Raw genomic sequence first — 20,927 nt, 5'->3', positions numbered from 1 at the left:
GATAGGGCAGCTTTGGTGGGTGCTGCCATCCAGACAGGGCCAATCCACTACTGTTTTAAACATTAGTATACAGTGATGTATTCCCAACATCAGGAAGTGTAACACTGGTATACAGCAATAAAAAAAAAGAAAAAAAGCTCTTTCTTACATTGGGTTTTAGTATAAAATCAAATCACAATATTTGTGCACTATTAGACTCCTCTTAGATTGGTGAAGTATTAAGTTTTGCATCAATGTTTCTTTTCAATATCCATATTTTAAATCATCCTTAATACTTTTATTCCTATACATGTGGTAGAAAAACAAGTCCAGAATAAATTACCTCCTTTTAGGACTGGGAAACTGTATCACTATTTTTAACTATTTCTTCTTCGTTGCTTACTTTTTTCTAAGTTGGCTTTCACTTGTAATTTTGAACTGTGATAATTTTACTAAGTGTGTCATATGCAGTGGGAGCACAAATTGGTATTTTTTAATAAAACCCTATTTAATTAAATAGTACTATATTTCTTTCTTTTTTTCTTTTACAGTAGCCACTCTTCTGATTTTATGATACCAAGATGTCAGGTTAAACAACCCATCTGTACTTTCTGTCAACCATGGCTTTTGTAATCTTGCAGTACAAATATTTGCCATCACAATAGCTAAGCAGTTTCTTAGCGTTTATTATCCTGATCAGTTGAAAATTTTTCACTTGAAGTCTTTTCAAGAAGGCATGGTAAGAAGCATTGGTCTGTGTTTATGTGTATTGGGTTTAGGTGTATTTGATTTGGCTCTCATCAGCAGCCTTTTCTTTTGAGAATTTTGTAACTGGAAAAGTCACTGACTTCATCTCGATTGTTTATAAAGCAAAATAGCAGTAAGAAAGTCTTTACCTCATGAACTTACTGAAATAGGCTATGCTTACCTTAAAATGCCTTCAGTTCTGGGTGAGGTGACTGCTAGATCACAGTAGTTTTTATGACATTTTTTTTTCTCTTTTATACTTGCTGTTGGGATTATATAAGTAGCCCAGCTCAGGGCATTGTATTTGTTCTTGATAGCTGATTCCATGGTAAATCATATCAGACATGAACACTACATCCATCAGAATATTCAAATCCCTTCAGCCATGAGCTAAGGGAATGTGATGTCTTTCAGTTTCAGATTGTTTTTCTATTATGAAGAAAATCCAAACAGCAGCATTAGTAACAACAACAAAAAGCCCCAGTCTTCTTTCAAAAAATGAGGCTAAAGGACAGGATGCCCATTGAAATCATTAAAGGTTTTGGTATCTGTGCTTAGGCCTGACACAAAGAAAATGGGGAGCTTAATGACAACCTAATGGAAAGAGGCCTAATTACATCTTTTTTCTTATTATGCGTTGATACAACTACAGTTAAATAACCATAGTGTTGAGAACATGGAAGCTTAATGCCTAAAACATAACATTCAAAACAAAGCTCTGCAAACTTTACTAATACTAAAACTGTTGCTATTTGACTTCCTTAAAACTGCTCACAGGATCATAGAATGGTTTGGCCTTGAACGTATCCTAAAGATCAGCTAGTTGCAACCCCCCTGCCTTCTCTTCTGCAGGCTGAGGAGCCCCAGGTCTCTCAGCCTGTCTTCACAGGAGAGGTGCTTCAGTCCTCTGAGCATCCTGCTTAATGTTCATTGTCAGTTCTATCAAACAACTTTATGGAATTGAATTCTCTTGCCCCACGCATTCTAACAAAATAGTGTTTGAAGTAAGAAAACTCTAACAAGCTTATTCTGTGCCAAGCTTATTTCTTCTTCCAATGAAAACAAACCAAACAAAAATTGTTAGTCATTTGTTTCATGTATTGATTATAACTCTGGTTATGTAACCTGGAATAAGCAGCCTATAATTCAAGTCTATTTTCTAGGGTTAAGTAAGGCCTGTCACTCTCTTGAGGCATCAGTGGAATTTTTATTTCACTAATGTTTCATGAAAATGCCATTACTTTCTATTACTATTACCTGAGGATTATTATCATACATCAATGCCAAGTAATAAAGCACTAATATTACATAGTCTTAATAGAATGTATTCAGCTTGTTGGTATATGTATATGTGTCATTATTTGGTGTTACACAATTTGATGTTACAATTCTGAAATTAATATTAACTACTGTATTACTGATAATAAGCTAATAAGCTGATTCCCAAAACTGTAAAGGACTAATCCCACTGCAACAGATAGTGGTATTTTTATAAAAGTCTGAGAAACCATTGCATTGATCAGTCTGACTTTCCATATAAAGCTCACCTATTTATTTCATTGTTCATTCATTCCTCCTCTAAGTGAGACATGGGTAAAGCATGCCTTTCAAAGAAATTGCTGAATCTTGAAATATTTTCTATATCTTCATATTTTCAAAAAAAAATTTGATGGTGTATTATTAGCAATTTGTAAAAAACAGAGCTTACCATTTAGATATAGCTGTCTTGTTTTGCCAGTGACTGCTTCCTGGGACCTACTCTATCATTAGGTGGAATAAATTCAAACTCATTGGTTTGGTATGAGGAAATATTTTCAGGACATTATTTGAAGTTTATTATTTATAACAAAGTCTATTTTATTTTTGTTTATTTGTATCAGTCTAAGACAGGGAATAAAAATAGATGTCTTATATATATATAAAGGAACTGTAATTAAAAATAAAATATAATGAACTAGATTAGAACTTCAGCTATTTATTAGATTGTTATTTCAGCTCTCTGGAACCTATTTTTTTAAGCTAATTATTTCCAACATGAATGCCAAGAGAAAATAGCTAAAAGCTTTACAATACATTACCTACTGCACAGTAGAAAAGATGTAACCAATTGTTAGTATATCTGCAGAGTATATAGCTGCACTTCATAATTCATTTTGAAAACTAAGTTGAAATTCACCAATCAAATACTGAGTTAATCCTTAGTTTTCTAAGATTCAGTAGAAGAAAATACGATCCTAATTTTACTTTCTAGTTTCCTAAATGTCACACGGTAGGTAATATGATATAACCTTTCATCAAAACTCTGGTTTAAATAAGTGTAGTCCTCAAACATAGAGTTGAACACTTTACAAAAGGGCAGTTGCAATTGATTAATATTCATATAATGAACTTCTCTTTTGCTTTGCTGCACTACCTTATCTGCCCTTATGAGATGAATGGTAGAAACAATCTGTTTGTAACCTAGCAATGTCTCAGCATACTGGTTTTAATCAATAGTGGTAGATAGACTACAATTTTACCCATAATTATGTCTCAATGCAGACTAAATATTACTTGAATTCCTGTTTTGTAAGAAGGTAATTGATGTTTATGCTCTCATGTCTATACTCCCTAATTGTCCTTCCTGTAGATTTTCTTCTATCTGTACAAAAATTTGCCAAGAGGAAAAATAAGATGTGAATGAGCCTCAGACAGACTGAATAATAAAAAGCAAAATGCATTATGTGGTTTTAGAAAATTGTACTTAAAACCACCTCTGAAATTTAGAAAGAAAAATGAATGGAGATTTTAGGCAAATTGCTTCCATTAATGCCATTGGGAATTCTGTGGCTAGGATCCATCTGTAGTAGCTTGCTTTTTATTTTATTTATTTATTTATTTATTTATTTTATTTTTTTGGTTTTAAGTATTATATTGTCAGGAAATATGCTATTGTTCAGTAATTGTGAGGGTACCTGGAGCTTTAGGAACTCGTGTAAAGGGGAAGGTAATAGAATACCCATTAAATACTGTATCATAGAATTTCCAGGGATAATTCATTATGCTAAGTGTTGCTTCTTGGAGATCTCTTTCCCCCTTCTTTGTCTATTGCGATCTAGAGTGTTCTCAGATAATTGCAAAATAAATGTATATACACTGAATATTATTCTCAGCTACATCAGATTAGTATTTCCATCTGACTGTCCTGTGTTATTGCATTCCTTTCTTAGTAGGCTTGAAGAAACTACATCTTATTCAGTCTATGGATGGGGAAGTAATACTACACTAAGTGCCTGAGCATATAAAGTTTAATGCAAAATATGCACAAATAGCAGTAATTACTTCTGTAAAGTCTTTATTTACGTAGTTTCTCCAACTTAGCTAAGGAGAGCTGTAGCCTGCATTTGGCTACATAAATTGGCTTGAAAAATGTTCAGTATTTAAGTGGTTTTTGTTCATAGTGGTACGTGTTTTAATGCAAAAGTGTACACTTCTGCTGCTTAAACCATGCATTAAGCATCCAAATGCTTAAAGTGTTGTAAAAACAGCAACACTGCACAGCAGTATAAAATTGGTAGAATGTTTTTCTATCATGTGCTGTGAAACTGCTTATAAATTTTGAATGTATTTGGTCTGTCATCAAAGAACAAAGTATGAAGACATCATATTAATGAAGCTATAGTTACACTGTATTTCTCTAAGTGTGTGCTGCCTAAGAAATCTATGCAGAGTAACCTTCTATGCATGTTCTGTTGGGACTTTTTTTCCAGAGTTCAGCTCAGAGCTGTGACCAGTTCTAGGAAAATTGATGATAAAGAGGTTCATGGATTGAAGGGTAACAGCCAATGGAAGAATCAATCCTTAAAGTCAGCATGTAGATTTTATTAGATTTTCTGTTATTGTGGAAAAATGACAACATTTGGAAAACAGGCCTTTCTCTGCTTCAGTAAAATGAAGGAATATATATTTGGCCTTTCACTACTGTTTCATTGGACTTGTAGGATCATTAGGATTCCTCAGGGACAAGGTATTACATTGGAAACAAACAAATAAACAAAAAGATAATTTTATAATACTACTAAATGCCAACGATTTAGTGAAATAAGAATCCTTGAAATTAAAACCCTAAACTACTACTCAGATACCTTTCAATGCAAGAGTAATTAGGGCTTATAGGTCCTATAGCGTGCTTATTTGTATTGTGAGCTACCTGCAGCCTGCTACAGGCAGGTCTTTTTACACTAGCGTTGTTTTGGAAATGGGTCTATATGGATAGTGAACAATCCTACCAGAAGGAATTGTTTCTTTGAAAATCTACTAATCTGACTGACTGCCTATTTTAAAAAAGAAATGTTATTTCATAGAGTGCAATTACAGAGTGTGTACATTTGGTAAACAGCGTTACTGTGTCATTAGCAGGAAGCTGCTTCAATTCAGTTGGTACTGAAGAAACATTGGGATTTAGACAGTAACTTTAGGCCAGAACTGTTTCACCTTGAGGGCAAAGGCTTTGTCTGCTCTGCTTTATATGATCCAAGGCTGCCTTTAAGAATAATACATGCCCTTGCAACCATCTAGGTTATTTGCTTTTATGTCAGACAGGCCTGAATAGAAAAACCTGTGGATCTTTGTGTAGAACTTCTTCTGTCCACTTTTCATCCATAGAAATCACACACTTTGTTGACGCCTGGTCTAGAGGAAGTTTTCCTTCAGAGTATGCAGACATAGACAAGATGATGTTGAACTTTTTTGTACCTTTATTTGTTCTCTGCTTCTCCTTTGCTTTTAAGCAATTGTGATCTGCATGCAGAGAGGAACAACTACTTCAAACTCATCTTCCTGGGTCTGCCATGATTATTCTTCACATTCCTCGGGGACCTAAATCAGCAAACCAAGAACCAAATCAGTGTATTTCACAGTTTACCCTTCCCATCTCTGTGGCTGGGCTTTTCTTGGTTTGGTTTTGGTTTTAATGACAATCATTTCACTCTTGTATTGAGGCTCCCCAGATGTTGTTGGGTTGCTTTCATATAGATTCATGAATTCAAAACTTCATCATGGTTTCTCCACAGGCCTGTAAGGCTTATTCTTAACACTTTAATATTTAGTAATATTTCTGGGAACACCATTAATTCTGAGCGCTTTCACAGCTTTATATATTACCTTATTTTTGCCTAGCAACCTTGCTTCACGTCTTGTTTCCTTCACACAATCTTATATTCATGTGATGCCTTAATCAATACAAGAACAACCTGTGACATATTATTTTCTCAGAATTTGCTGCTATAAATGTTGGCAATCTCTAAGAAGACTGGGCTGTGTATGCAGAATGCCAGTTCAAGAATCCTGCTGCAAACATTAAACTAAAAAGCTTTCTGCAGTAAATAGCATTCTGACAAGAGCAAGAGGAAAATGGCTCACTTTTTGCGCATTCTTTCTTCCTTACCATAGTAAGCAAGGCCTTGCTTACTGCTGCTTAACAGAACAGCTTTACAAATGTAAATGTCATTGCTTCTGCTTTGCATGCGTTTCTAGTTTAAATTGCAATTGTGCTGCTGTTGCTATGAGTCTGCTGAAGTCTGATTCTATAAAACTTCTTTGAAACACAAATGTTCAGCCTAATGTCATTGATCAAATTGGGTCTGAGAATAGTTTACCAGATTGCTTTGTGCAATATGTGTGCTTCTACTCCCTGGCTGTGACCATGCTGCTATTTCACCCATGAATAAAAGGTTTCTGTACATTTCTAATTCAGAATTTTTGTAAATAATGTTATTGTATTAATTTTAGTGAATATATTGTTAATTCAGCTACTATGGCTTGTACATGGTTCAACAATAAGAGCTATTCTGGTACCTCTCTTAATGGAATATTTTCTTTAATAAAAATTATTCTATTATTATTATTGTTGTCATTATCTGTATAGTACCCCTACTGCACAATTAGCCATAAAGGCGATGAACACAAAACTAATTTTCTGCATTTTAACTGTATTTTGTTATGTGTCTGATGGTAACTTTTCTTTTTAAAATGTTAGGAAAGCAAATAACTTTACACTCCTTTTCATCAGCTTCTGTAATTAATGGTGTATGCTTATTAAATTATTTAAATGTTTGTCACATGTCAAGGACAATCTACCATATGCTTTATACTAATTAGTACTTTGTTTATTTTAGGAATTTGATTAATTCATGAGCTACTTTTTAAATAGAGCTAGCATAGCAAAGGAGGCTTTGTCTGAGTTTTCCAAAGACAAAATAAGGCTCCTCTTCTTTATCAGTAGCCCACTCTGGCAGACACATACCCAGATCCTCTGCAGATAATTCAGGCAGAGCCATAAGTAGAGTTCTGTATGAAATACAGTTATGTGGTTTGTCTTTTAAAAACCATAGAATTAAGTGGCAGTCAAAATGCTTCTGTGTGCAACATCCAAGGTTTATAAATAGTAATTTTCTTTCAAATAGAGAAAAAACCAAACAAAATTTGCATGATATATATTTAAATGAGGCTAAGAAATGAGCTTTACTTTTTCTTCAGTGGTTTGTGTATTTTCTTAGTCCTAGAATGTCATCTGCCTTTACAGATGAGCTCTGGTCATTCTCATAAATAGCTTTGTACCTTCTTGGTAAAAAGAGTCCCTTCGATCATCCTTCTCTACACCCCTTACTGCTAATGTGAACCCCTTCTTAATAAGATTTGGTACTATGTCAACCTTACTTAGCGAACGTGACATTTCGGACTAATGATGATATCAAAACGTTTTAAGAGATGTTGATAGTTTTTGTGTATTAAGACAAAAAAGAAAAATAATACTAGAAAAGGAGCTTTTATACCTTGGAAAAAACATTTGTGTATATTTAAATAAGTTTCTTTGCAGAGCCTCTTTTGATTTATATTGGAAATACTTTATGACTTACAATTTGTAACAATAGTTATTTTTATGGTCAACCATCTGTGATCTTTTTCAGTTCACAAACATAACAGAAAATCTGACATTGTCTGCACAAAAAGTTTACTTTAAATTCAGCCTGTTGGGCACACAGGAAAGGTTTCTTTGCAGTTCTAATATGTTCTGCATTGATACATTTCATCAGGTTGATACACTGTAATCCAACACAAAGCCATAAAATGTCATTCAACCTGTCTGAATAATTTGTTTGGAGAGTGTTAAATTGAAAAGTATTTTGCTATATTGAAGCTGATAAAAATATCCTAGAATGCAAAACGGTTGGTTCTGTTTACAGATGGCTCATATCAATAGGTACCAGTATGGTATTGTAGTTCATGTAATAATTCTGGACATATAGATCCAGGATGATTACATGAATGAATATATATATATATTTGTGTGTGTGTGTATAAAATTTGTTTTAAAATTTATTTATATGTAGTTTTTGATTGTTAACATGTTGGGTAGAAATATTTTGTTTATATCTCATAATGCGTACAGGAGAAAAATAACAGAAATATGTGTAATAGTAGGTTTATAAAGTCTTCCACATATGTGTTTATACAGAAGTGTGTCTTAATACCCTGATGCTTGCACATTTATATATTTTCTAATAATACGTGGGTAGAATTTTGTTGTTTTCAGGCCAGCAAACATTAAAATGCTAGCCCACTGCACAAATGCTGGTGGAAATAAATGTCATTATGAACAATTTATTCATTATGAACCATACTGAAAGTTTCAATAGTTCAGTTACCTCTCTCACATTCCAGGACCCTGAAAAATTTGTTTATTTGTTTTTGTGTTTCCCATGTGGATGAGCAGTTCCTATTTCCCTGAGGATCTGAAATTAATTTTTCTGAGTTACGGGTGCTTTTAACGTTGGGTCACTAGCATAATTCATTTCTTCTTACTGATTTTCTACAGAAAATATTTCACATCATTTATCTTTTAATATTAAGGAGGAATGTGTATTTAATTCACCCTCAGTATAAACTTGTCTATGTTTTTTTAACTCTGTGTTTTCTGTTGAAAAGTCTTATCTAGCAAGATTTCTCTAGGCAGAAAACTATTTTCTGAGTTCAGAGATGTTACCTCCAGTCTTATCACTGGTTAATTTTGAAATAACTTGAGGCATAGACTTTTTTTCCTATGTGGGTGCTCTTTGCTGCTACAAGCATCTTGGCCCAAGGAATATCACACTGAGTCTGGTCATAGATCTGTTAGATTCTTTCTAGTTTGAATGGCAGCTTAAAATTAAAATTTGAGTGGTTTTGAGAAAGCTAAGCCATGAAAATTTGCTCCATAATCTTCAGCTGAAATTAAAGAAAATATAGTAGAAAAAAAAAAGGTCTAAAAAGATATTTTCAGTTATTGCCTCCTTTCCTTGAAATCTTAACACAGTTCATTAAAAAACCCCCGCAGTCTGTTTTGTTTTTTTTTAAATATTAAAATTTCATCTAAATCCTTTTGTTTCTCTGATCTTTGCCAAGTTTGTTGCATTCTCTTCCTGAAAAGTAATTCTCATCCTAATTAGTGTTCCTCTTCTCCTTTGATATCAATATTTGACTTTTAATTTTGCTTTCCTGCAAGGCTGCTCTGATCTAGTAATCAATTATTGGATTAAGTCTTTAGAGTCTATTGCAGCTTTGTTGGCAAAAAATTCCATTTTTCTGATTTCAAACTAAAAGGAGAAAAGACTAGTGAGTTTTGTGGAACTGAACAGTAAAATTGCATAAAATTGCACTATCTCAAATGCCAGCACAACTTGACTACATCTTGACTCTAAATCTTGGTGATTGGTTGATTTTTTTAATAAGCACAGACTTATCATGAACAAGATTCCTCTGAGTTTACACTGGCCTATTAAAGACTAAGTTTCATTGCGTGACCTCTAAAGATATATAAAATAAAAATTACAAGCAAGTTTTCCTTTAGAAGACTAGAAGAAAGTATTAGGCAGATCCTCTAAACCAAATGCTGCGTGTAGTGTAAAATGAAATGCGAAAGAAATTCAGTAATACTAAAACTATTGCTTGAAATTTAGTATAGCATGAATAGCATGAAAATTGATTCTGGTGAATTCAGCACATTATATCCAGTATTTCAGGAAATACCATTCACTGGGTCTAGGAAATACTAAAAATGTATCTAGTACATCATATTTTACTGATAATGAATGTTTTCCTTTTTTTCTTTTTTTTTTTTAATATCTCACTAGTGTTTCTACTGTAGTCATGGAGAAATTTGAAAACATAATTTCCAAATACATACAAGTTTTAATTTATTTGTTTGAAAAGAAATGAAAAAAGAATCATTAACTTAGATTTGTAAAATTGGGTTGCAGGGAACAACAAAAATATTGCTTCACTAGGCATATTATTTATTATTTCACAAAATCAAAAATGTTGGAACAATATGTTTTGCTTGTTTGAGGATAAGATGGCCTTATGCTAAAGTTAATATTAACTAAACATTTCCATGTCCCTGTGAGTTAAAAAATATTAACAGATACGCTGTTCAAGGACATATGTATTGGTGTGGAAGTATTAACATTTTCTGTAGATTTCTGTGTACAGTCTGGATGCTTTTAAGACTAAATGAACCTGTTATGAGCACAGTAATAACAAATCCTTGGTCTATATAGGTAAAAGAAAACAGTGTAATTAGTACTAAAGGGTAACCAGTACACTCTCTTTGTTATTGAAAGCTAAAATGCTTTAAAATGCCAATTAAAAATTGCAGCAAAAGAAAAAAAAAACCTATGTAACTTGCTTTTCTTGTTAAAATTGTAAAAGAAAAGCTATCTTTTAATGGAATGAAATTTAGAAGTGTGTTGCATTTAGCCTATTGCTAATGCTATTTTTACTGGCATAAATTTATATAGCAGCAAATATTTGAAGAATTGCAATACCCAAAATAAAGAGCATCTTTTTGAGCAAATATTGTGTAAAATCGAAGTTTGAAATTTTGGGAGCAGATAAGTGCCTTGAGTAAGTTTTCAAGCTTCAAAATTGTATCATGGGACAAGTCCCAGTTTTACAGGGGCTTGTGCAGTTGAATTATGAGCATCTCCCAAGACAGAGGTCAAGTGACAGAGACTGCATGGCCCCATTGGGTAATGTGTTCCAGCACTTAATTCCAGTCATTGTGGGAAGAAAAAAACCCTGAAAAATGCTAGGGGAGTTGGCAAATGGGATATATAGGACTCTTTAGGAATCAGGCAAAGTGTAGTCGATTTTACTTTGGGGCAGGATGGAGGAGGAACTACAGTGTCTCACTTGGGTCATGTATGTCTATGACTTTATGATTTTTGTGATAACTGATTCTGAAATTAATACATTTTTCTGCTCTTAATTGCAGCAGGAAAAGAATCATGAAAGCTCAAGGAATAAAGGTAAGTGCCAATTGTTTTCAAAATGTGGACATTCTTATAATTATCACAAATTCATTTTTGGTAAACCACATCCAGATGGATTGTTTGCTAAGTATTTTAGTATTTGAAATGACAAATATATTTTTAGGAAAGGGATTGAAGTTCAGAAAGTACATGTATTAGCTACTATTTTTGGAACCCTGAGATGAACTGACTGCTGCACTTTGGATGGGATGGGCTGCACAGTTTCTCACCAAGTTCATGTCCTTGCCTATGGCTGGTTATTATCCTTCCATAAAACATCAGTACCACCAATTTAGCTTCTCCCTTTCCATTCAGTAAATCTGAATCTGGGTGTGATTCCAATTTGTTCACAAATTAATCATGCCTTTAATAGGTTGCCTTGCAAAACAGCTGTTGTGGGTGGTTTTTGCATACAATTTATATTTTCACTGCACCTTACTCTGTGCCAGTGGCTAAGCACTGTGTGAAATAGAATATCCAAGTTAAAGAAGCAAACTTTTTTCGAGGATATTAAGACTTCCAAAACTCAAATGTGGATTTCACGCCTTTTTTTTTTCCTAATATAAAGTCTGTTAAGAGACAGAACATCCAAACCTCTTCATTAAAAATTGCTAAGCAAGCAATGAAAAGCAAAATTGCCAATGGTGGCAAAGCTTGTTCTCTTGATATTTTAGATTTTTATAGAGATAGGATATGAGATACTTACAAGGGGAAACAAAGGGAGGATAGGAGAAAGATCGCCAATTAAATGTTGCAAAGAGAGGAGGGAATTAAGTGACAAACCAACCTGTATCTTTTTTATTACCTTAGGAAGCAGTGTGTAATCATACCACCTGAGTTAGCCGTTCTTAATTCAGTTATTTATGTATCACAGTACTCATTCATCTCAATTTTCTTGACTTCTCTCACATGGAGGATAAACACGAGCTTCTAAAGGCAAGCTAAAGCTGATGGTTGATTGGAGTTGTGTCAGGACAATTAGATTGTTTATAATGATATGATAATTTACATCATCTGAATGACCTATGGTCCTTCATTTGAAGAGTGTGCATGGGAGAAATAATTGAACCAAAAAATTGCCTTTATTTTCAACCCATTTGTGATTTATAATTTTCTTTTCAGGGGTAATACAATGTAAAGGTGAATCTTCTCTAGATCTAGTGAGTGTATCCATGATGTATTGTTCAAAACGCTTTTCTGTCTGATGACTTAATACAAATGATGAAAAAGACTGTGACAACTCAGATCAGATTACAGGAATAAATTATTTGTGAATACTGAAGGATTCTGAAATGAGCCATTCTTTGTGGGTTTTTATGATTGATGTCAGTTGTATGTGATGTTTGACAGTCTTTCTCACACACCCCACCCTATTTTGTTGTCAGGCGGTCATCACAGTATGTATGTGAGCAACATAAAAAAGTAAAAGTAGGAACAAAGTCATGAGCTGGATGGGAGTGCCCATCTTCTCCATTAGCTGTTAATTTAGTGAACTAACCGTGGAAACAATTTGCAAAGGATTGTGAGGTGTTCTCCACACCTTCAACCAAAGGAGCGCATTAAACTCTACTTGAAGGGAGATACCCATTTTCTCCAGCTAGGCAGTGCTCTTGGTGCTGAGCTGCACAAAATTTGTTGGGATTCTATCTGTAACATCACTTGAGGAAATATTTAACCTACTGAACTTCCTGCAAGATATGTTTGTCTCTGCCTAAACTGACAATTCAGCTTGGAAGATTTCAGTGGTCTGGAAGACTAATTGTGCACAGAATAGTCTTGGAAACATATATGTATCTACAGATATACTTCATTGCATAATACTATTTTGAGTTGAGTTTATTATTGGGGTTTTTTTTGTGGTGTTCTCTTTTCATATTCTTTGAATTTATTTGTTTTCATGTGTTGTTTATTCAGGCAATTGCAAAGTTTCAGAAATATATTTTTATTTTACTTACAGCATATAAAGTCTTAAAATTCTACTTAAAATACTGGTTGGTTCAGATGAAACAAGACTAAATTAATGTTTCAGCATAAGCATATTTGTCTTGTCAGTGAGTAACTGCAGTTCACATGCAATATCTAAATGTTTTGTGCTCTGCATATGTTCTTCTGAGATAGGTAAATTTTCCTCAAGTTATTGGGATGGGTTCCTAACAATATTCCTTACACTCTACATATTTCAGCCCCTGCATACAGTAAAAGGACAAAAAAGTTTTCTGTGGTTTCTTAAGAGTTCTGATGTTTTCAGAAGCAATGTTGTCCTCTGAATTCAGAGGGCAAGTTCATTGTTACCAAGTGAAATGCTGATGTCTCTGTCGTGCCTTGCAACTTCTGTTGAAGTCAGTAGTTCAGTATCTAATTTTTATTAATAATAATTTCATTAGATTGTATTTTTAAGAGGGGAGGATATCGCAGCAGAATTCAAGTCAAATGCTTTTTGAGTTCAGCAGGATCAATATATTAGTATAAAGAAGCGTTCTTTGTCTTCTATTACATTATAAATACCTATGAAATTTGATTTTAACTAATTTATAAAAAAACTGCTGTAAAATACATCTGCTTCCTATTTTTATTTTAGTAAGTATGTTTTTATTATTCTGTAGTAGTTTTTTTTTCTCCTGATACATTTTTGATCTGTTTGTTTTTCCCATCTGTTGCTTCTGTTTTCAGCCTCTAAGTCAATCACACCAGAATAAAAGCCAATACTCAAACACCCTTTGTTCTGACACTAGTCCCATCTCTTTCTGATCTGTGAAATTCTTTTTCTTGTTTTACTTAACAGGTAACAGATCTTTGTGTACTCTGTTTGAGAAAAGCAACACTGCTTTTATGTAAAACACTATGTTAACATTTTACAGTTTTAATGTGTGTTGGCAAACTTCCATATGCTTCCAAGATTTTTTTGTATGTGAAAATGATTATCACCAGGGCAAAATAAAAATGAAATTGGTTTTATAACACTTCTATAATATGAAAGAAATAACAAGGCAATTACCAATCAAACCTTGCTAACTTTTAATTGCTGGTTTGAAGTCCCATTTGATCTTCCTTGCCTTTCTTTTTCAGTGTTAACTCCTTCAGACAAAAGAATGTTTTATTTCCAAATATGTAGTAGAAGATAAAATAGATAATTTTTGTGATGATTTGGAAACATCAGAAATTGTGTTACATTTAAGCAATTTAAAGAATTTTCTTCCCAGCCTGTGGTTTGACTTTGTACGCACTAATGTGCTTTTAATAAATAACATTATAAACTTTAAAGTTGAAATAGTTTCTGACAACATTATTCTGAAAAAATGTTACTTCTGAAGTACCAGAAGGTTGACCCATTTCAACTATTTACCGAACCTTAAAGGGATCTCAATTCCTTTTCACAGAAAAAACACTGGCACACAGGAAATAAAGAGCCACAAAAATATTTCAGTCAAGTGGTAACATTTCAGATCAGCCCCTAAGCTTAGTAATAGTTGAACTACAGTACATTTTTTTTGATAATTAAAAATTTTATTTCAGTATAGAGAAACAATGTGTAATATTTTTCTAAAAAAACACCAGCAAAATCAGAAAAATTTCTGAATTTAGGCTGACTAAAGCAGTTGTTGTGTTGATACTGAGCAATGATACAGTAGTGTAACTTTGCCTAATAGTTCCAGCAACTTAAAGAATACATTTCAAAGATACAAAAAGTGCTCCACCTGAGACTTGAAAAATATGCACTTTTCGTAACATTTTCAAAATGTGCATGCAAATAATTTTATTAATTTGGAGAATTTTTTACTTTAGTTAAGAGCACCTGTATGGGTGTAGTATACCAGCTGTATAGGATGCTTTTAAAATGTTTGCTAGCTACTATTGGTCTGAGCTTTGAACATCACTAACACTCAAAATTAAACCGTTTAGAAAATTTTGACTGACATAATTTTAATTACAACTTGAGTTTCTAATTGTACTCAATACTTCTCACTTTATGCCTACCTTAATAATCTGAATGTAAAACCATTATTGACTCACAGATTAGTTTCAAAACCATAATTATCTATGATTATGAACATATTGCCAGACTCCTCTGATATCATTAAGAAACATCTGTTCCTTTTATAATCTTTAGCTACCAAAATTAGAGAGGAAATCATATAGACATCACCTGCATATCTTACTTGCTTTTTCCTCTTTAAATAGTTAGCATACCTTCACAACATTCCTTTTCTGAAATCCTGGATTGGTGTACTCTTTTTTCTATGCACTGATGAAAGTAAGACAAGAAGAAATGAAAAAAAAAGCTTGAGAAATTTTAAAGTTTAGAGAAATTAAGGGACAAAATCAGTAAGGCCTTTTTTGAATAATAACTTGTAAGAGTGAAATTGTGTCTGGAGATACTCTCAAATGCCAGTGGGTGAACAAACTGTTAGATCGATTCTGCGATATGTCTGGCTGTTATTACTTTTGGTAATGGACAAAGCTGTGCATGTTCTGATGTAGAATACATGTACCAGCATCCTTTGTCAATTTAGAACCATTAACTGTGGCAAAAAATACAGTTCATTACATTCTGTAATGTATCCAGTAATTCAGTTTGTCTACTCAAGATTATTTAAAAATATTACAATAATTATAATATTAATATTATAATATAATATTATGTATTGATATATACTATTATAACAATTATAATATTATAATTATTCTATTAAAATAATTAAACAAATTAGTCTTAATCTGTTTATCAACAGACCTCTATTAATTCTGTGTGGTTAGAATTTGAAGTGCAGTCCTCCTGGACTAGTGGTTTATTTTGTTATGCTCTGGTAGCTTCTCTACTAGATAGCACACTTCAAAAAAAAAAATAGTATTTTAGAGAATATGTGTAGCAGCAAAAGGTTGGTAAATGTTTGTCCCATCTGACCTACAGTGTTTATTCTGAAGTTCTTTTCTTTGCCATTATGTTCCAATTTACCTAAGTGAATAAACTTTGAAGAGTTGGTATGAGGATTTTTGGATTAAGTATGCCACATCCTATCGGCTTTATCGTGCTCCGTTCTCCTCCAAGGCCTGGTCAACTGAAACTCAAATCTCTTTGTTGCTTAAGAATTGTCATAAGAAATGCAGTTCTGTTTTACACCTGAATAATTCTCTTTTCCCTTTCTTACAAAAGACCTACAGATGTAGTGTTATTAACTGAATGTTTTGGAGTGTTCTTTCTTTATTATTATATTGGAATGGCTTTATCATGATTAACATTTATAGAAATTATAATGCAAATGTCTGAATCAATTCAGAGTCAGATTATGAAATGCATTTAAAATAAATAAATTTCTTCATGTGTGAAAATAATTTTAGTATAATAGTTAATCTTAGAATTTATTTTTCAGCAGACTTGAAGCTCATTTTGAGAAAGTAAAGTGTGTGAATCAGTGTCAGTTCTAGGTAGTATCTGCGGTAACAGTGTGATTACCTGACATAGAAAGTATACACTAAGAGCAAGGTCTCTACTGCATTTACAGATTTAGGAAAATGTTTTCTTATTTCTTTTAAACAAAGCATTATTGGACAATGCTGAAATGCAGTTTTGATATCTATCTGTCAATACCGTGCGGTATTTGTGCAGTAACCTAGTCAGACCTGCTGCCAGTGTAATGCCATGACATAAACAGTGTAAACTGCACAAATATGGCCTCACCGGTTGTTATCTTCAGGTAAACACACTTTATCTTAGTCAAGAAATTAATTAAAAAGGCTAAAGTAATAACAAGTGAATACAACATGGTGCATATATTTTACAGAATTGCAGCATTTACCTTAAGATAAATTCCAGACCTACATTCCATACAAGTGAAAAATTGCCTGCAGTTTTATTGTGTTAGTGTCAGGGGAGGAACAGTATCATATGGAATTTCTTGAGTGTTTTGTTACAAATTATATCTGCATTTTCACAGAGGAGTTGTTTCCAACTTTATACTGCTTGGCTGCAAAGTTTCCAAGTCCATTTTTGCTATGAGATGAAAAAAAATTATTTAAATTATGCAAAAATTCACAGCTGTCAGTGTATATTCAAAAAATCAATTGGAAAAATCAGATGCATCTTTAATTTTTCTTAAATGCATATCCATTATTTCTGCCACTTTTTAACACTATGTGGGGGAATGCACATATATTCTGATAATGATTACAGAGATAACTACTGATACTTATTATGTATAATTATGTATTATATGATAATTCATATATAAATGAACCTATATATGTTAAGTAATAGTGTATATATAATGATAGTGGAGAAAATATGAAAGCAAAAATATTATACAACTGCGTCTATTGCATTCATAAAAGGATGAAATTCTTCGTGCCTGACTTGTTAGCAGCTTTAGGAATTTCTTCTTTGGATTTGCTTTACAGCAGGATAATGTACATTTGAGTTTGGTTTTTTCTCATATGTAATATTCATGACTTTCAGAAATTTGGAAGGGAAAAATATGGTCTGTGTCAAAATTCCAGGTAAGAACTCTTCTCCAATATGATACATCTATTCCAACAAGAGATACAATGATTATTTCTGCATATAGTAGCATAGTAGAGGTGACATAAGAGATTGGTATCCCTGGTATTTTTAAAATTCATCCGTGTCCTCCTAAAATTTAAGTTGCCTTCTGTTAAATTATTAAATCTACTTCAAAGCAGACATTGTGAACTTGACAAGAGAGAATAAGTTCAGTGGAATTCATGAAGATTTTCTTGGTAGTGCACACACACTTGAACAGATACGGTGGAGAAGAGATTGAGCACTGGCAGAGCTGAATACTGACTGGAATGCATATTCATTCCTATTAAGACTTTACTATCTTTAAAGAAGTCACTCAGAGGATGAATGTAGCAATTTTGGTTATTTAAATTTAAATGTATTTGTGGTCTGAATTTTAATGTTGTGTGGCCCACAAAAGACTTTGAATAGCAATACAGTCTGATTATTTTTTTAAGCTTCCATGTAAGAGAAGCTACTGTTTAACTTGATTGTTATAATGAAAATGTTTTGGGTAATTTCTTGTGTTGTTTCAGGAGTAGGCTGAGAAGAGCTAATTAATGTGACTTGACTTTAAGTTAGTCTATTCTTTTATTATTAATAATGTTGAGGTTTTAAAGTTAAAAATTAACACTAAAAGCTTTGTAGTTTTATATATTAAGATTCTTTTATGTGCTTGACACAATGTGTATTTTCAATAATGGCTTTCATTTACCTCTTTCATTTTAAAAGAGGTACACTAACCACAGATGGCTATACGAGGTAATTTGAATTAGCTCTTGAGCACTGAAGGTTTGCACTAAATTCACAGAAAAAGTATTCTTGGATCCTTTAATACAGATATATATACATTAGTGCAGTGTCTGTAGACTATGCATGCCATGTTTCTCACATGTAGTGAATATTCCTTTGATTACACCAACAGTAGAATTCTAAATGTAAAGTGGGTCATTTCCTGTGAAGCTTAGCTGTTTTAAAGTATTATCTACCTTTTTTTTGTCTACCCTATGCCTTTGTAGAACCTTCATTCTCAGAATGAAGAGCAAAATATGATTTGTGTCAGCACCACAGATATCTTAGTTAAGTTTGGCATATAATAGCCAGGTGGGGCAGGCTATTTCACACTACTTGTGATGTAGCAGGCAATTATTGTGACCAAAAATAAACAAATGAGAATGATAGAAAGTGCAGCTCACATTTTGTGTAACAGACTTTTTAAGCAAAATAATCTTCCTATCTGAACAACTTGAAGTTTTTCTTCTAGAATAGATTTTCAAAAAGCAAAGTGCATGTCAGAAAATATACTAATGCTATTAAACTAAAAACTTGTGGTTTATTTATAAATAGAAAGTATACAGTGTAATAGCTAAAAATGTATATTAGAATTTATACTAGAAGAAAGCAACTTCTGTTATTGTGTTTTATTTACCTATAGCATAACCCTTGCTTTATCAGTAGATCTCAGTATTATCTCTATGTTTATATAAAATAGTCTGCTGTGATACCTCGTTACTGCACAGAAAGGAGGCTATGGTATTTATGCCACTGAAAAATATATACATAGAGGTAATTTTTTAAATCCACAGAGATCTTTACATGCTCTATAATAATATTTTAGATATGAACTTAAAATCCAATGTAGGCAGTAGTTCAATTAGACTATTCATACAGAAGTATTTCAAGTTGAGAAAGGGTTATCATGAAAGAAAATGTGATGTTGAGAAGGAATACATAGCATTCAGAAGCAAAAGATCTGAATAAATACTGGCATTTCAGAAATAAATTCTATTTAATTTATATATATATATATATTTTATAAATACCTGAAAATAGGTATCTTTTTCATTCAAGTATGAGGCCACTGATTTTTATTGCATATTTATAACACTGATAGCTATCAACATAACTTGCATATAGGTTTTCTGTGCTGGTTATAGGCCATAAACTTTTAAGAACACTTATGTAGAAAAAACCTGACACATTTGTGTTACATAGAAGAAATTTCCATACTCGTGCCATCTTAAACAGAATTAATTTTTGCATTCATACAGTGTTTCTCAGAGTGCTATTGATTATACATTAAAAACATATTTTCTCCTATCAAATAAGTCTTGCAAGCAACTTAACAGACAATCAGAACTTATATAAACTTGAAAAATGAGTCTGTTAAACACAATTTCCACCTCAAATCTCACTCCCAATTATTGCAGGGTGGTGTATCATTCAGATGCTGGTTGAGACAATTACAGTATTCATTTTCTGCCTCTGTCTTTGAATAGCAAGGGTAGATGTGTTTCATTATCATTAAGGTTGAGTTCTAGTTTACTCCAAGCACGCTCTTTTGTCACTTGCCTTAGACACCAGGACATGATTGATGGTGTCAGATCCTGTTAAGGTTTGCATCATAACTGAAAGTAGGTGTTACGGTGGAGTGCAAATTACAGACTGCTAAAACGCCTGTCACTAACAATTATTGTGGGGCAGTATAAAATTTCTCATTTGTTTCCAAAGGTCAGATTAATAAAGCTGCGTGGCACATTATCATAAAGGGTGGACCCAGCTGTCTGTTTAGATTATGCTTAACAGTCTAGTGTTTCTAAGGAAACTTTACAAGGAATGAATGCATCCATTTTAACTAGCAGTTTAAATGTGGGTAATTATTATACCTTCTTCTGAAGGGATCCACACCAGAGGTTGCAGTCTGTTCTGGGTTGGCTGTATGATGTTTGTATGTCCTGTTGTCCTGCCAACCCAGGACACAGTCACTCAAATGTCTTTTTGCTTCTTAATTCATATATATATATGCATATGTATACATGTATGTATATATATGAATGCATGTATATGTATATAAATGTATATGTATATATGAGACTTTTTTTATAAATTTCTTTTTTAATCCTCAAATTTAAAGTAGCTTCCCAAGACCTGAAAAGCTAATTCCTTAGATGAATGAGCTGTAAACTAAAATGCATATATATTCCTACATGACACAAATTAGAACAAGAAACTTGGCTATTTAAATAAAATATTTTCATTCTATTAAAACAATGAATAGATATTTTCTAGCTTAAAAATAAATTAGAGTAAAATTAAAAATTATGTTTCTGTTGTAGCTATTCAAGTGATTAGTACAAAAAACATATACAATTTTTTGATTATGCACTTGTGTACATCTTTAGCAAATGAATACAGCTTTCTGCCCTTTCTTCCTAATAATAAAATTTCATTTTTCAAATTAGCTTATTAAATATTTGCTGAAATGTAAAAAATAATTTTCTATTATTAAAAAGGTGGTGGTTTGGTTTTGTTTTCTTGTCTTTAAGTATACATAACAGCACTCTGGGAAGAAAAAAGGG

General features: G+C 32.7%; 1 protein-coding gene across 3 annotated transcripts in view; it reads left to right on the top strand.

Annotated features, from left to right (window-relative positions):
• The window catches only part of FSTL5 (follistatin like 5), a 252,130-nt gene that overhangs the window by 7,240 nt on the left and 223,963 nt on the right, over positions 1–20,927 (top strand). For 2 of the 3 annotated variants that reach the window (XM_041479939.1, XM_041479938.1), the window contains exon 2: positions 11,021–11,051. In XM_041479939.1, the coding sequence (XP_041335873.1) occupies positions 11,021–11,051 (31 nt within the window). Of the gene's footprint in view, positions 1–11,017; positions 11,052–20,927 lie in introns of all 3 variants that reach the window. The other variant, XM_041479937.1, reaches the window with a different exon arrangement.

This window comes from Pyrgilauda ruficollis, unplaced genomic scaffold (genome assembly GCF_017590135.1).
Source record: "Pyrgilauda ruficollis isolate IOZ18807 unplaced genomic scaffold, ASM1759013v1 scaffold5, whole genome shotgun sequence".
NCBI lineage: Eukaryota > Metazoa > Chordata > Aves > Passeriformes > Passeridae > Pyrgilauda > Pyrgilauda ruficollis.
The sequence above is the reverse complement of the archived record's forward strand: the minus strand, read 5'-3'. Positions and strand labels throughout refer to the sequence as shown.